Source organism: Notothenia rossii (assembly GCF_949606895.1).
Source record: "Notothenia rossii genome assembly, chromosome: 7".
NCBI classification, from domain to species: domain Eukaryota; kingdom Metazoa; phylum Chordata; class Actinopteri; order Perciformes; family Nototheniidae; genus Notothenia; species Notothenia rossii.
Window position 1 is genome coordinate 33,908,972 of NC_136905.1, and position 17,600 is coordinate 33,926,571.

Sequence of the window (17,600 nt, forward strand, 5' to 3'; positions counted from 1 at the left end):
GTACAGGCTTTCAGATTGCTGTAGTTCACTAAACAGAGACATTAACGACAGGTTTGGTGTTGAAAATGTCAGAAAAAGTGAAAGAATGGGAGATAAATATCCCCAAATCTCAAAATTTTATTATATTTTGTATGCGTTTGTGGTCCTCTTTCAGTTGAGACACTGTAGGTGAAGGATGCTTCAGGAAAATACCAAACACTGGATGTCTTTCAGTCACCAACATGTGTTTTCGAGACACTGATATTAACGGGGAAATCCTGCAGGACTCAAATGCCTCGTCTCTGTTCCCTTAAACTCATTTGGGATTGATTACCCATCAGCCCCGGGGGTGCAGAGGAAAGGACGTTGCACGTTGTTTCTCTTTCAGAAACACAGAGGACTGTTTGTATGATGCGATCACAGACACGCTGCAAACGGTGTCCGCCAAAAGTTGAGTCCAGTGTCTATGGAGTGTCATTTTTATTTGTTATAGTTTGGGAAGATTGAAAATCGGTAGGGAAAGCCAGCTAAGTCGGTAGGCGGTAGAAACATGTAAAAAGCGGTAGACTACCGCCCAAATCGGTAGGGTTGGCAGGCATGGACCATGTTGATTCCCGACATGCATAGGCTATAGGCCTATAGATTTAATTGTACATACTTTTTTTTATCTTATCTTTATATTTATAGTTATTTGCTCTTTTCGCAAACCAAACAACACATAACTTACCTAGCTGTGAATGAAAATGCTACTGAACTGCCGCTTGTTAGCTTAGCTGGCACATACCTTTGAGGTGAAGGAAAGCAGGCTGCTGTCTTTATTGTTGCACTGACAACCAGTTGAATCGTCGTAGTTGTTGCATGTCAGTAAGCTGTGTACAAAGCAGAGGACACCAGTATATTTGTTAGCTTGTAGAATCCCGTTAGCTCGTGGCTAACTGCTGCTCGCTCTGGTTATATGAAGTCTTTTAGGGAAGCGCTTGCGTATTTAATGTTAAGATGAAAGAGTCCCATTTTTAGAGTCATCAGATGCGGCACTGGTCTGCGGTGGCGGGCTTCCAGCAGGCCGCTGCTGCGCTCTGCCGGCTGTGAACACTGGAGCTATGTCGAAGCATAGGGAACATAGAGTTCTGGTTTTATTGCAATGACATCATAGGTCACAGACTACGGTAACCAGTCAATACTGTACATTGAATCTTCAGGCGGAATGTACCGCATTTCTGAGTGCAGAGACAGGAAGTGGTTGTTTTTCAGACTCAAAGAGGATAATGGGAACAAAAGATCAATGGCTTAGTTGCCATGAGGAGAAGTTCCAACAATATGAGGAAAGGTCATTTCCATTTCTAAGTCTGAGCCTATTTTATAATTATGTTGTTGGTCCAGACCTAGTTACACCCGGGTAGCTAATGCTTTACTGTTGTTCCAACCCACTGTGTGCTTTACAGTATATAGTTTAGAATATCATATATACTAGGTCAAATCTTTCCCTTGAGAATTAGTTTACAATAATCTTCTCTGATTTGTTTGACATGATGCACACAACTTCCATCCAATTGGCGACTTTGTGTATAACTTGGATCCCAAGCTTTAATTAGCATTAATGGGCTCAGCACATTTCATGGCAATGTAAGAAATAAAAATCGCTACTTCCTGTGTAGAGGTAGACATTTTTACTCTCTTTCGTTCTGTGACACACATGGACTTACTATTGATGTCATGTTACAGATCAGTCACACAAATAGTTTCCCTTGCTATATATATTCATCAACCTGTCAACATATTTCTACCTCTGGCCAGAGCAAGAACTGCCATTTACATTGCTGATAAAAGAACTTGCCTGAATCATGATGTACTGTGTGTATGTGTGTGTTCTGCAGGTATGCCCCCTTTATACCCTATGAGTCAGCTCTGTATGTTCTGTGATCTGGAGCTGTCCTCCTGCAGTGGTACTGGGACCTGCATGTCCAACTGCTCCATCACATCCATCTGTGACGACAGCAACGAGGTCTGTGTCTCCATCTGGTAGGTACCTGAGAGTAGAAAAACTGCCTTTAATTCTTAGATGTGATTCACTTAATAGGTTTATATATATATATATATAGTTTTAACAATTACATCTGTGCTCTGTCTGTCTGTTAGGAGGAAGAATGAGACAGGCTTCTCCATTGAAACCCTGTGTCACGACCCGTCCAAGCCGCTCTATGGTGTTATGCTGGAAGACTACAACAGCTCCACCTGTGTGATGAAGGAGAAGAACACAACGAGTGGAATGGCTCACTTCTGCTCCTGTACTGACGAGGAGTGCAACGACAAAATGTTATTCTCTCCCAGTGAGTACACGAAACAAACGCCTTTTTTTACCCCTGATCTTGTTTTCGAGTCATTTATTATTGTTGCTTTTGTTGTACTTGATTTTGCAATGATCCTCTTCACCGCTGTCTGGTAGAGAGTGGAGAGTTGGGGAGTTGACGTCAGCTACACTCGGTGAATGAATTCTTTGCAAGTAAAATCACCACAAGTAAAAGTAATAATGCATTTTATTTATAGAGCGTTTTCTGGAAACTCAAAGAAACTTTAAAGAGTACAAAATCCTAAAAACATAATTAAAACAACCCTCTTACAATATATAAAACATAACATTATTTACAAATTAAAAGCAGTTCTGAAAAGGTGATTTTTGATTTGCACATTGGGAGTTTGGGGTAGTCACAGATGTGTTTGTGGACTGAGTTCCAGTGGGAGGGGGCAGGGGAGAAGGCTCTTTCCTCCCAGGTTCGGTGCTTGGTCCTTTGAGAGAATGACAGGAGGTTGGCTTCTGCGGAGCGGATGCAGCAGGAAGGAGTGTGGTGTTGGAGCAGGTCTGTGAGGTAGGAGGGGCCTGGTGATGGAGCAGGTCTGTGAGGTAGGAGGAGCCTGGTGATGGAGCAGGTCTGTGAGGTAGGAGGGGCCTAGTGATGGAGCAGGTCTGTGAGGTAGGAGGAGCCTGGTGATGGAGCAGGTCTGTGAGGTAGGAGGGGCCTAGTGATGGAGCAGGTCTGTGAGGTAGGAGGGGCCTGTTGATTGAGCAGGTCTGTGAGGTAGGAGGGGCCTGGTGATGGAACAGGGAGGGGCCTGGTGATGGAGCAGGTCTGTGAGGTAGGAGGGGCCTGGTGTTGAAGCAGGTCTGGGAGGTAGGAGGGGCCTGGTGATGGAGCAGGTCTGTGAGGTAGGAGTGGCCTGGTGATGGAGCAGGTCTGTGAGGTAGGGGGGGCCTGGTGATGGAGCAGGTCTGTGAGGTAGGAGGGGCCTGGTGTAACTCAAATTAAGTTAAAGAGACGAACAACGAAATTAGTGCGGGACCGAGCAAAAACCTAAAGACATACCACTTCCACACAGAATGGGAGGAAGAATATTTTTTTTGTGATGTCACATTCAAAGGTTATTTGCCTTATGTGTAAAGCAAGCCTCGCTCTGCCAAAGAAAGGTAACGTGGAGAGGCATTATCGGAGTGTTCACAAGGCATATGACAGCGACTTCCCTCCGAGTAGCGAGTTGAGAAAGAGAAAGGTCATGTATTATTGCTACAAAAACATTATCTCGCAGTCTTAGTGTCGCCAACTCGTTTCTAACATGCAAAAAGACAAACAAATGCGTCTATGGTCGGTGTATTTTCGACCTTTCAAATCCAGACCAGATCTCTTTCCCGTCTGTGTGCGAGGGGGCGGGGCAGTTTACACACGCACGCAGCTGCTACATGCAGCAACACACAGAGGAGATGGCGGAGAGAAGCGCTCCAAGGTGTGGTTAAACTTTACCCGTCTTGAGGTGGACAATGTTCCTTGGCAAGAGAGTTTAGCATGTAAGGGCGGTAACACGAGCAATTTGTCTAAACATTTAGCAAAAGTGCACCACATTCAGACGGAGGAATGCACCGGGTTCGACTGTCTTTCTAGCAGCTCTGTAGCCCCATCCACGAGTAACGTTTCCACGTCAGGTGTTATGTATGCTAGCAGCAACACACGGAGTTAACTCAATTATACAAACATGGGTTAATGATTAGGTAACAGAGTTATTCTTTATTTTTGTTTATTAAGTTTCAGCTATTCTGTTTACAGTTCTGTCATCAGATTATTTAATACGATTTGTTAAAACATTGTTGTTTCTTTTGATGTGAAATATTATTTATTTTATTTAAATAAAAAGCAATGTTAATTTTGTTCACAATTTTTGTTAAGTTAATTTAATAATATATGTATTTTTGAATCAAGTATTCATCTCTATTGTCTTCATTGTTAGTTTACACATGCCTAAAACAACCTCAAGCTAAATCTAAAAGTTGATGGCTAAATAAGAGCATTTGAGAAATTGTGCAAGGCAGTAATAGTCAGAATAGTCCATTAATCATTTCATTAATCGATAGATTCATCGATTATTAAATTAGTCGTTTGTTGCAGGAAGCCCTAATGTAGTTATCCCATGTATAAATAAAACGTGTTATTCAGCAACCCTTGCAATTTGGGATTTTATTTTTGGTTGGTAGACCTTGGTGAGCTGGTCATTTCAAAAGTAGCTCACCAGACAAAAAAGTGTGGACACCCCTGCTCTATGTCATTGCACTCTTTTATTTATTTTTACTGGGGACAGTTTAGAATGAAAATTAATATCCAAAAATGATTCCCTGGTGTTTTCTGATGGAGAAAAATTACGTTTGTTGTCCACAGCTGACGATAAAATGACTGGACTGCTTTCTGCGGATTGATATGACCTTGATAGCAACAGTCTGTTCTACTTAGCAGCAGTCTGTTAGCGGAAAAAAGTAGACCTCTGGAATGTCCAAGTTGACCAATCAGAGTTGAATATTCAACAGAGCTGTGTAATAATCCAGGACTAAAAACATGCAATATTTCTTAAGTTACATCTTTAAATTACACTGAATTAGAATAAAGTACATGTGTGTGATCATGGTATTAAAATAACTAGACAGTGCAACAGTGAGTCTCCCTGAGAGACACACACACACAATTAGGGGATTTGTTGAGAGTAAAAATCTCTGAGAATATGGCAAACGTATCCTAAAAGTATGTATGTGATATGTTTTATAGCTGCAATGAAGGTTTTATTGTGACTTACGTCACTGGGAGAAATCAGACACATTATTTTAACTACAGACACTTTCAACTAACCTAATAAACACTAACTATAAAATCAGCGGTTTATTTGTTCAAACACCTGTACTGCCAACAACAGCAGAACAACACATCTCCACCCTTTCCTCATACTTCAGGTGTAAATGAGTAACCAGGTGCTTGTGTTTGCTTTTGCGGCTTTCTTTTATTTATCAGTACATTTTATTTCACTCTTTCAACTATCATCTTCTTACTCCATCCCCTTCCTGCCTCTCTGACGTAGTCCTCACCCGCTGATGAGGAAACTGTTTATTGTTGCACGTGGAGCTGCTCATGCATTTCAGATTTCTGAGGTCCTGTTGTGGTTGCTACTGTGTTGAGGAATGACTGGAGAGTGCACTGTCATCACAAACAGGAAGTGGAAAAGTAGTTTTTGCATCACAAGTAAACAACGTGCTGCGGGGGTGTTCCGGTTTGTGTTTGGCTGCTGCCTCGCACACTGCAGAGCAGAAAAATGGGCTGCTGTCTCACACCATTTGGTGTGTGTGTGTTGGTGTGTGTATATGTGTCTCGTGGTATAGAGAACTCAGACACATGGTTTCCTGTCTGTGTTTAACTCAAATCAGAAACATCTCCGGCACATGGTGAACAGCCAGACACACCTCTAGTGAACACGAGTGAGGTAGACTCGATACCGTCGACCATCATATCCTGAAGCAGAGGCTGGCCAGTATTGGCATATCTAGCCATGCAGTGGGGTTCCGGTCTTCCAGGACCCGACCGGAAAAAAAGACGTGCTGCAGGCATGAAACATACTATCAATAGAAATACATTGCTTTTAAAATCGTTCTGTGTGACGTGAAAAAAAGGGGGAAATCGTGTTGGTGAACACGAATCTATAGGTTACTTACGTAACCCCAGTTCTCAGAGTAACATGAAGTGAGATGTCTCACTATGGGATGCGCCTCAACGCGTATGCAAACAGAAGCATCAATCTCATTACGCCAAACCTGATTGGCTGGTGATCTTGACGTCTACGTCAGGGAATCCACCAACCCTATAAGTAGCTTGCGCTACGACACAGCGTCATTCAAAACTAAGCACCTCTTCTCGCTTCGCCTTAGCAAGAAGGGCCGTCTGGTGAGACATCTCACTTGATGTTACTCTGAGAACTGGGGTTACGTAAGTAACCTATAGTTCTCATTCGTAACACTCCGTTCGATGTCTCACTATGGGATATTGAAACTCCCGTATTGCTAGACATGCTTATCTCGAAATTCACCAAAACAACCAGAACTTAACAGGAAGAACCCTGTCTCAACACGGGCCCAGCACTGCGCGGGCCACACTTGGAGAAGAGACATCTAGCCTGTAAAAGCGGACAAAAGTGAGCGGTGAGGACCAGCTCGCTGCTGCACAAATGTCTTGGATGGAAACACCCTTGAACAAAGCCCAGGATGTAGCCAGTCCACGAGTAGAATGAGCACGCAGGCCCGTTGGTGCCTGCAAACCCTGACTCGTATAAGCCAGAGCTATCGCCGTTGCCTGGTAACAGGCTTGCCCTTCTGAGGGTTAGCCCAGGATATAAAGAGTTGGTTATTGCAACAAAACTCTTTTGACCTGTCCATATAGGTGCGTAAAGCACGAACTAGACACAGCAAATTCGGCCGCTGTTCCTCAGAGGAACACAGCGGCGGAGGAAATGCCACAATGTCAATGGGGGTACATGAGCCAACCACCTTAGGTATAAAGGCAGGGTTGGGCTTCAGCAACACTCTCGTTTGCCCCGGGGCAAACTGAGTGCATCAAGGATGTACAGAGAGCGCATTAATGTCACTGACTCGCTTGGCAGATGCCAGAGCCAGTAACAGCACTGTCTTCAGCGACAGGTGTTTCATGTCAGCTTCTTCCAGGGGTTCAAATGGAGGTCGAGTTAGTCCATCTAAAACCACTGCCAAGTTCCATAAGGGCACCAGTGACCTGGAAACAGGGAGGAGCCTGCGAGCCCCTTTCATAAAACGGCAGACCAAAGGATGTTGGCTAGCCGTCTTTCCCTCAAAGCCCACATGGCATGCAGCAATAGCAGCCAGGTACACTTTGATCGTAGAGAAAGCTCTGTGTTTATCAATTAGGTCCTGTAGAAATGATAAAATCATCCCGACAGGACATTGAAAAGAGATGTGTCCTTTTTGAAGGCACCACTCCTCAAACACTCCCCACTTACAGTCATAGAGGGACCTGGTGGAGGAAGCTCTTGCACTCTGAATACTATTTACCACCTTCTGAGGGAGCCCCATTGTATTCAGATTGTACCACTCACGGGCCAGGCCCATAGTGCCAAGCGCTCTGGGTGTGGGTGAAAGATCGTCCCCCCCGCCTGAGATAGTATGTCCCTGCGTAGTGGGAGCTGCCACGGCTGCCCGCACAGCAGCTGATATATCTCCGCCAGCCAGTACATTGCAGGCCAGTGCGGAGCTATCAGGATCAGTGTGTTGCGTTGTTCTCTCACTCTGGCCAGAGTTGGGGGTATCAGAGCCAGGGGTGGGAACGCGTACAGAAGGACCGGAGGCAAAACGTGCGCGAGCGCGTCCATGCCTAACGGTGCGTTTAAATCGCGCATTGAAAAGAACAGCTGACATTGAGCATTTTCTTTTGATGCGAACAGATCTACCGCAGCTCGGCCGTAACGCACCCACAGCTGACTCACAACCATTGGATGTAGAGTCCAGTCTGCATATAGTGGTGCACCTCTGGACAGAAGATCTGCCCCGAGGTTCATCACTCCTGGTACGTGCGTCGCTCTCAGAGAGAGGAGACGTCCGCAGCTCCATAAGATCAGTTTGCGTGCCAGCATGTGTAACTGGAGATAACACAAACCCCCATGGCAGTTTATATACAATATTGTGGTCGTGTTGTCTGTCCTCACGAGGACATGATGTCCTCTGAGAAAAGGCAGAAAGTGTTTTAGGGTGAGGAACACCGCTAAAAGCTCCAGATAATTTATGTGTGACCGTTGGATGTCTCTGCTCCAGAGACCCCTCACAGGTCGACCTTCGTATATACCCCCCCAGCCCGTCAGACATGCGTCTGTGGTTACCACCTTCCGTGATAGGACCGCACCCACAGGCACGTCCCGTACTAGAAAAGTTGGTTGTAGCCAGTGGCGCAGTGCCATTACGCATTTCATAGTGACCATCACTCTCCGCGCGCCAGGACGCGCGGGGTCCAGTCTGAGGGCAGCTACCCAGCGCTGAAACTCCCTCATGTGTAAGCGTCCCAGTTGTACCACCAGGATGGCTTACGCCATGAGCCCCAGTAACCTCAGACATGATCTGAAGAGAACATATTTGCGTAGCCGGAAATGAGCAAGGCAAGCTCTGAAGGCTTTCACTCTTTCTGCTGAAAGGCGGGCTGCAAAGGGCACCGAATTCAGGTGTAGGCCCAGGAAGAGTACAGTCTGGGCTGGGGACAACATGCTCTTTTCTCTGTTTATTACGAAACCCAGATCGAGCAGGTGTTTTACGAGGACATTCGTCTGCGTAATAGCCTCTTGCTCCGACTGTGTGAGAAGCAGCCAGTCGTCCAGATAAGTTGCCAAGCGAATACCCTGTTGTCTTAACGAGGCTATCGCGGCTTCCGTACACCGTACAAACACTCGCGGGCTGAGAGACAGACCGAAGGGAAGGACTCTGTACTCGTAACAGACACCCTGAAAGGCGAACCTCAGATATTTCCTGTGTGGGTAATATACTGGGATGTGGAAATACGCATCTTTCAGGTCGACTGATGTGAACCAGTCGTTCTGGCGCACGAGACGCAACAGAGATGTGTGAGTGAGCATTCTGAATTTGTATCTTTTGAGATATTTGTTCAGAGCTCTCAAATCTAGTATAGGCCGAATTCGGTTCCCTCCCCGTTTGGGAACGAGGAAATACTTGGAATAAAAGCAGCTCTGACTCTGTTCGGCGGGTATTATCGATATAGCCTTTTTTCTAGTTGCGAGAAAATCTCTTGCTCCAGAATATGGGCCGACTCTCCCCGGGCTTGTGAATACAGAATGGCCAAGAAGCGAGGGGGGGTGGCAGCGAATTGGAGCCTGTAGCCCCGTGTTACTGTCTTGAAAACCCAAGCAGAATCTGTGAGCATCTTCCAATTTTCGCTTCTTAAAGCGAGCAGAGATGTCACATCTCTGTCGTCTGCCCTCTGTGTCTTTATTTGTTGTGTTATGGGGCCCTCTAGTGTCTGAACACGGTGGTACCCCAGGATGACAACCCCGGCCGACACTGCGCATGCGCGTGGCGGTGGTGCCTTCACAATCCCGTCTAATATCCGCCTTTTGAGAGGCCGTAGCCGCTCTCAAAAGAGGGGTAGACGACAGACTTTTTATTGTTTTTATTGTTTTTCTTTTCATCTTTATTGACTGCGCCCTTGGCTTCAAGCCTGGAAACGACAGTGGAAAATGATTTATTAGGAAACAATAATGATGACATGTGTTTGTGTGACTTAAAGAGGCAGCGGAACTTGCCGTCTTTGATGTTAAGTCCATTTCCCTTATGGCGCGAACTTGAGGATGACGTTCTGGCATCACTCGAGGCGGCGGGAAGATGGGGGAATGATGGCACCCCTAAAACATATGAGCATCTAACACTGGAACGTGTTCTGGAGCTGGGGAACAGGGAACTTCCAGCTCTCTCGTCCTCGTCGAGGAGAGGAGGCTGTCAGGCCGCCCGCTTCTTCTTCCTCGCCTGGTGGCTGAAAACCTGGGTCGGCTGTGCCTGAGCGGTAGCTGCCGGAACCGGAGATCTTCTTGACCAGCTCATCCTCGCCTCGTGCCTGGGCTGGGGACCCGGGACGGGCTGTGGTCTCTGCTGCTTCGGTATCTTGAACCGGGCAGGACGTGAGGCAGCTTGAGTGAAGGCCTGCCGCGGGACCGTTGAAGGTGGCGGCTGGACCCTTCGGGGGAGACAGAGCTGGAGAGCCTCATCTTCCTTCTTTTTTGATTCGCATCTCAGCTGCATCGAAGCTAGAGCGGAGCCAAATATACACTCGGGAACAATAGGCATGTCCAGAACATCCTCTTTTTCCCGGTCTGGAAGGTTTGTCAGGTTGAGCCACCTGGCTCTCTCCTGTACCACCATAATTCCCAGTGCTTTGCCCTTGGCTTGGACTGCACAGCGCTGCACACGGAGGCAAATGTCCGTGATCGCTGCGATCTCGTCCCACACGGCAGGCTCAGGTTTGCTCGACAAGTCTTCGCAGAGCTCCGCCTGGTAGGCGGTCAGCAGCGAGGAGACGTTGAGTGCCCTGGCGGACAAAGCTGCGGCTTTATAGGCCCGTTCGGTCATCGCTGACTGAAAACGGTCTGCCTTTGCCGGTAGCGTGGGGTTCCTGCTCGGTGTCGAAGCCAGCCTCGGTTGGAGGTGGGCTGCCACCAGCGGTTCCATGAGCGGCATGCGGAGCAGGCCGAGTCTCTCCATACCGTCACAGTCCAGGGAGGAGGCACCCTGGATTGGGGCCTTGTTGCTAAAAGGGCGGTTTCTCCACGAGACCGACACCTCGTCCAGCATCTCCGGAAAGACTGGAAGGAGCTGCCTCTTCGTCCTCGCTGCTTGGGGCAATTGCTTCCCCTCGTAGCGAGATCTGGAGGTCTCCTTGGCCACTTCAGGCCATGGGATGTCCAGCCTGGACGCAGCACGTAGACACACGGCCTGCAAGTCCATACTTAGGCAGGGCGAAGCTCTCGCGGCTCTTGCCGCCACCGGACCCCAGTCTGACACGGCGTGGGGCTCCGGTTCAACGGCTGCCGCTGTTATTGAGCCCCAGCCTGACACAGCACGGGGCTCAATCTCTGCGGCGGACAACACCATGTCTTGATTGCCGGCCGGCGAATCAGCGGACATGAGGGGGTCCTGTCCCGACAAGCTAGCTTGGCGTACTAGCCGTCGGCGGAGGCTCTTAATGGTGAAGCGGGCACAATGCCCGCACGAGCCAGGGTTATCAATAGCCTCCTGGGCGTGTTCCAGCCCGAGGCAGGACGAGCAGACCTGGTGTGAGTCTGTGCCTGAGATCTTAAACCCGCAGCCCATAGCCGAGCCTCCGAGTCCCTGACTCCTCTGGTGTGAGGGAGAGAAGGGTCCATCTTTGTTCGCCGGGGTGTCGGCGTGGAGTGGACACGCTAGTAACAGGTACGTTACTGAGAAAATAATCCAACCTTGTCGTTAATCCGAAAGGAAAAAGCGACGGCGTAGATTATTCTTATTCTTTAAAGAATATTAACTGGTGTGTTAATACCTTTTTATTTTGATCTCCGTCTCCTCTGGTGTGAGAGAGAAAAGAGAACGTCCTCGCTACCGTGGTGTCGGTGTGGAGGGAAGAAAAGCTAGCAACAGGTATGTTACTAGCTTGAAGAAAAAAATCAAACCTTACCGTAATTTCGAAAAGAAAGAAACGGCGAGGCAGATTACAATATTAACTGGTGTGTTAATATTGTTCAGTGTAGTGGCCGTTTGTCCTAAACTTAAACTCAAAATAAGTTAAAACCTTCAAACGGATCACTTCTGGCACCCTGGGCAGGTAATGTACGCAGTGTAGAAAGTCAACCAATTTCCAGGCATGGGTTCTGTCGTTGAGGCTGGTTTTATTGTTTTCTCGGTCACAAACAATTCTTTCTCCTTGTACAAACAATCCTCTCTCGTGCTGGTAAAAAACCATGTGCCCATTACCCAGGTGCAAAAACAGGTGGTCTGCCACTTCCTGCCTATATACACCCTTGCCTGTGCTCACCACTACCTCCAGGTGTCTAAACCAAAAATCACACTAAATAAATTAACCCAAATAAAGACTAACATATAAAGCAAAGAAATTAACTAAACAAATTATTATTAACTTAACAGAATATTACCACAAATATATACTTCTAATGTGAGCAAAATCATAATAAACAAATTAAATGACAAACTACAATTACTATATGCAAAAGACTGTGTAGCTCTAACACTCCGGCCCCTAATTGGGCATTTATCACAATTACTAGACTTAAAAAACATGGAGCTACACACTAAACATGCATTCTCAGGCACTGATGTCTTCTCTGGCAAACCTATGAAGGAAAGGTGTTATTGATGGAAAGAGACAGAGAGAGAGGCAAAGAGAAAGATAGAGAGTCCATGCGGTCACAGTGTTGCCTCCAGCAGCAGGCACAGCTTCGTCACAGGCCTCTCCAGGATACTGGTCTTTGTTTGGAGACGCACAGAGCGCACATGGCCATTCACATCTGCTCTGACTTCTAAAACTCTCCTCATCATCCAAGATCCTCTTGGGGCTGTAGCGTCTGCCACAAGAACAACATCTCCAGGTATGAGGTTTCTTCTTAGTGCTGTCCATTTTTGTCTCTGTTGCATCAATGGCAGGTACTCAGAAACCCACCTCTTCCAGAAGAGTTGCGCCATGTACTGTATCTGCTTCCATCTTCTCCTAACATACAAATCATTTCTGTCAAACAGTCCTGGTGGCATAACTGGTTTGTTTTTCAACAACAGAACATGATTCGGAGTAAGGGCTTCCAAGTCATTCGCATCACCTGAGGCCTTTGTGATAGGTCTATCATTCAATATTGCCTCAACTTCACAAAACATTGTTTGGAGTCCTTCATCGTCCAAGGTTTGCTGTTTAAGGACTGAGTTAAGCACATTCTTCACTGAGCAAATCAGGCGCTCCCAAACACCACCTTGATGTGAAGCTGATGGGGTGTTGAATCTCCATTCTATGCCGTCCTGAAGAAGGGCTCCTTGGATTTTGTCATGATTCAGAGCAATCATATTCTCCTTGAGCTCACGGCTAGCTCCAATAAAGTTGGTTCCATTGTCAGACCTGAGAGTGGAGACTGGGCCTCGTCTGCAGATGAATCTTCTCACTGAATTTATACAGGAGTCCGTATCCAGCGTGTGTGCTACTTCCAAGTGTACAGCGCGGCTGGTCATACATGTGAAGAGCACTCCATATCTTTTGAGAAGACCCCTGCCTCTTTTAACTTCAATGGGCCCAAAATAATCAACGCCAACATGAGTGAAGGGAGCTTCATCAGGCAACACTCTCTCGACAGGTAAGTCAGACATTTTTTGTTCAAGGAGTCTTCCTCTTTGGCGTCGGCAAACTACACAATCTGATATGACTTTTCTGGCAGCAGAGTTTGCATTTATAATCCAATACTTCCGCATTAATCTGGACAATATGTAGTTTCTTCCAGCATGACCTAGCTGCTGATGAATGTGGCGCAGAATCAATGTGGATACATGCAGGTCTTTGGACAGAATAGCAGGACGTTTAGATTCAACTGGCAGCGAGGACTTGCTAAGCCGACCGCCAACTCTGAGGATCTCACCTTCCATCACTGGGTCCAATCTGTACAGGGGACTGTCTTTGGATATGGTTTTCACACCACTCTGCAGCGAGGTGATTTCCTCCTTGAACCGTTGATGTTGCACATACTGGATGATTGTCAGCTCTGCTCTGGTCACATCTTGAGGTATCAGACTCTGTCCTTTAAGTGTAGACTTAAAGCTCTTCATTTGGCTTTTAACCTGTTGTTGACTGAGTTCAGCAGAAGCACAAAGCTCCTTTCTCTTATGTCCCAATAACACAAGAGTCTCCTTGAACTTAAGAAGCCAAGCAACAGCTACTTGCAGTCTCTTCCAAGATGAAAAGTGATGAATCAGGTGGCTCATAGCATTGTCTGTGTCTTTAACAACAGCATTCACAGTCAAGTCCCTTTTCATCTCAGGGTCAGCACCAGGGATCATCTGAACATCTACGTCCAATTTAGGCCATTCATCCTCGGACTTGTAGAGGAAATCAGGTCCCATCATCCATCTCCTTCCATTCAGGAGGTCCTCTGCCCTCATTCCTCTTGACGCCTCATCTGCAGGGTTCTCCTTAGTCCCTACATACCTCCACTGGTCAACATCAGTTGCCTCTCTGATGACTGCAATTCGATTGGCCACAAAAGTATGGAATCGCCGGCTTTCATTGCATATGTATTTCAGGACTGTTGTGCTGTCGGTCCAAAAAACAGATTTCTCCAGCTTAATCTGCAATTCCTTTCGTAGCATGCGGTCTACTCTAACAGCGAGCACTGCAGCTGTGAGCTCCAAACGAGGAATTGTCATTTGCTTCAGTGGAGCAACTCTGGCCTTCCCCAGAGTAAAAGCAACATGCACTTTATTGTCCTTTTCCAGTCTTAAATACGATACAGTTCCATACCCGACCTCACTGGCATCAGAGAAGTGATGAAGCCGAACAGTGACAGGGTTGCTAAAGTCTTTAGGCTTGACACAGCGATCAATCTTGAACTCCGCCACCTTGTGGAGATCTTCCAACCAGCCAGCCCATTGCTTGGAGAGAACATGGGGAATAGCTTCATCCCATCCAAGATTTTTTCTGCACAATTCTTGCAGTAACATCTTAGCCATCATGCTGAATGGAGCAAGGAAGCCTAATGGGTCGTAGAGGGAGCTGACCACTGAAAGGATTCCTCTTCTCGTCTGCGGTCGCTCTTGTAGAGAGGCCTTAAATCCAAATTGGTCCGTTTCAACGTGCCACTGTAGTCCTAATGTACGCTCAACAGGAAGTTGATCTGTATCCAAATCCAGGTCCATCATGTCCTTTGCTCTTTGGTCTTCGCTGACAGAGCGTAGCACTGCACGACTGTTACTGGCCCACTTTGACAGAGTGAATCCTCCTTTGTGCAAGAGTGCAGTTAAATCATGAATCATTTTCCTAGCTTCCTCTTCTGAGGCCACTGAACGGAGGCAGTCATCGACATAAAAGTTGGTTTTCACTGTACTCACAACCTCTGGAGGGAAGTGTTCTGCGTTGTCCTCTGCAGTCCTCCTCAAGGCATAGTTGGCACAGCCTGGCGATGATGCAGCTCCAAATAAATGCACCTTCATGCGGTATTCCTGTGGTGCCTGTGCGGTGTCACCATTTGGCCACCAAAGGAAGCGGAGAAAGTTGGTGTGCTTATCTGAGACATGAACCTGATGAAACATGGATTGGATGTCGGCCACAATTGCAATAGGCTCCAGCCTAAATCGAACAAGAACTCCAATGAGGCTGTTAGTAAGATCAGGGCCTTGCAAAAGCTGGCTGTTGAGTGATGTTCCTTTGTATGAGGCTGCACAGTCAAACACAACTCTGAGCTTGCCCTTCTGAGGATGATACACCCCATGGTGAGGGATGTACCAAACGTTCCCATTGTTCTGTGTCAGCTGGTCAAGAGGCACTGGTTCAGCATGTTGCTGTGTTATCATTTCACTTAGGAACGTAGTATATTCTTCCTTAAACAGACTGTTCCTATCAAACTTTCTTTTCAGGCTACCCAAGCGCTGTTCTGTAACATAACGATTATCTGGCAGAGTTACATTTTCTTTTCTGAATGGCAGGTCAATGCAATAATGGCCTCCAATTAGTTTTGCTGTGCTACTAACAATATCCATGAACTTAATGTCTTCTCTGGACATTTCCAACTGCTCTTCTGACGACCTCTCATTGAAGTCATGGTTATATTGTTGTACAAGCATTTCTTGCAGGTGTTCAACAGAGATATGGTTTGCTGATACGGAAGAATAGCCACTCTTACTTCTGCAGCCTCCACCATGAAGAGGACCATTAAGGACCCAGCCAACTCTGGTTCTGACAGCATAAGGCCCTTCATTCTGGCTGTTTATCACCTCCCACGGCTCCAAGACCTTCGGGGCGTCAGTTCCAATAAGCAGGTCAACACTTGCATGAATGTCATAGAGTTTTACATCCTTCAAATACAGCCATGGATCAAGATCTGCTTGTCGTGGAATGTTAAGAGTAGACACAGGCATAGTTCTTTGAGTTAAAACATCAGGAAGCTCTATAAAATCTTCAGCACCCATACCAGACACTTCAAGACCCGACAAAACGTGAGTATCCACAACTTTTCGTTGTCCCATTGTTTTTAACAGGATGCTTGTCTTCTTACCCCGCAAATCCAGTCTTTTTGCCATGGCTTCAGTACAAAATGTGCCGGAACTGCCCGGATCCAAGAAAGCATATGTATGCATGGTCTTGTTTGTCAGTTTACTTCTGACCTTTACTGCAACAATTGAAAAGGTGGAATCATCTTCCACACCGGCCCCAATGTGGCCACACGTCTGAGAGGTTACATTTGGCTCATTTGGAGGACTCAGAGAAGGTTTGGCTTGTTTTTCGGATGTGCCTTTATCCGGTCTTTCAATGTGGAGGACTCCAGGGTGTTTCTGGTGACATACATAACAATCCAATCGACTCCTGCAGTCTTTGCTTGTATGGCCTACCTTCAGGCAACCGAAACAAATGCCCTTGTCCTTGATGAAGCTGATCTTTTCCCGCTGTACTTTGGCCTTAAACTGCCAGCACTGATCCAGTGTGTGGCTCCTCTGCAGGCAGAACAGACAGCAATGAGTGGAGCTGATTTTATTAGTATATCCTGCAGGCCGTGCCATAGCGTCTTCCCTCATAGGAGTGACATTTGTAGCGTAGCTGCTTCCCTTCCTTCTGTCTCCTGGCTGGCTGCTTTTGATGACTTTGGGGATATTATGTTGAGAGTCTTGGATGTTTCCAAAAACTGGATCTGAGGCAACTTTCACTTGTTTCTCAATACAATTTACGAGATCGATGAATGTAGCCCTCTCCCCCCTTCTTTCCTTCAGATCACATGCAACATTCCTCCATTTTTCTCTCAGTTTGTAAGGAAGTTTTAAAATGATGCTTCTCATGTTAGATGGTAAGTCCAGTTCCCTCATATACCTCACTTGTTCTGTTAGATTTGTACATCCTCGGAGAAACAGAGCGAATGATTGTAATCCTTTGATATCTTCACTTTTAATAGGGGTCCAGTTAAATATTTTCTCCATATAAGCATATGCAACTTTATGTTCATCTCCAAAGTGCTGTGCGAGAAGACTTTTGGCTCTTTGATAGCCTTGATCTGGAGGTAGATGCTGACAACTATGCACAAGGTCTTTAGGCTGCCCCCTAGTGTACTGCTCCAGGAAGTGCAAACAGTCGCTCTGATTGTTGGTTTTCTTCTCTACTGCATTTTCGAAAGCTCTAATGAAGGAGTCATATTGAATAGGGTCTCCATCAAAAACAGGGAGATTTCTTGTAGGGAGAGCAGAGTACATATTTTGCTGAACCAACAATGCAGTGATTTCGTTTTGTTTGTGCATAATGCTCATCATGTCATTCTGATTGTTACCAGCAGTCTGTCTTTCTAGATATGGAGCTTCTGGCTTAGCAGGCCTTTCATCCATTTGTGCAGCATATGCAGATCTTTCTTTTTGCCTTACAACTAGTGCAGGATCAAGGGGGGCTCGGACATGATTTTCATGTGGGACAAAAGTGTTGGCTTGGGGATTTAAACTGATGGACCTTTGAGCTTTGCTTCTCTCCAAATAGGAGTTCATTCCATCAGATCGAGCCGACCCACACCGTGAAGAGTTCCTTTCTAAA

At 46.5% G+C, this 17,600-nt stretch overlaps 1 protein-coding gene across 2 annotated transcripts in view; it reads left to right on the top strand.

Moving 5' to 3' along the window:
- Positions 1–17,600, top strand: part of LOC307046048 (TGF-beta receptor type-2-like) — a 51,208-nt gene that overhangs the window by 9,699 nt on the left and 23,909 nt on the right. The window contains exons 1-3 of one of the 2 annotated variants that reach the window (XM_079692186.1): positions 359–429; positions 1,854–1,998; positions 2,116–2,306. In XM_079692186.1, coding sequence (XP_079548312.1) covers positions 1,856–1,998; positions 2,116–2,306 — 334 coding nt within the window. In that variant the 5' untranslated portion in view covers positions 359–429; positions 1,854–1,855. Of the gene's footprint in view, positions 1–358; positions 430–1,853; positions 1,999–2,115; positions 2,307–17,600 lie in introns of those variants that run through there. The other variant, XM_079692185.1, reaches the window with a different exon arrangement.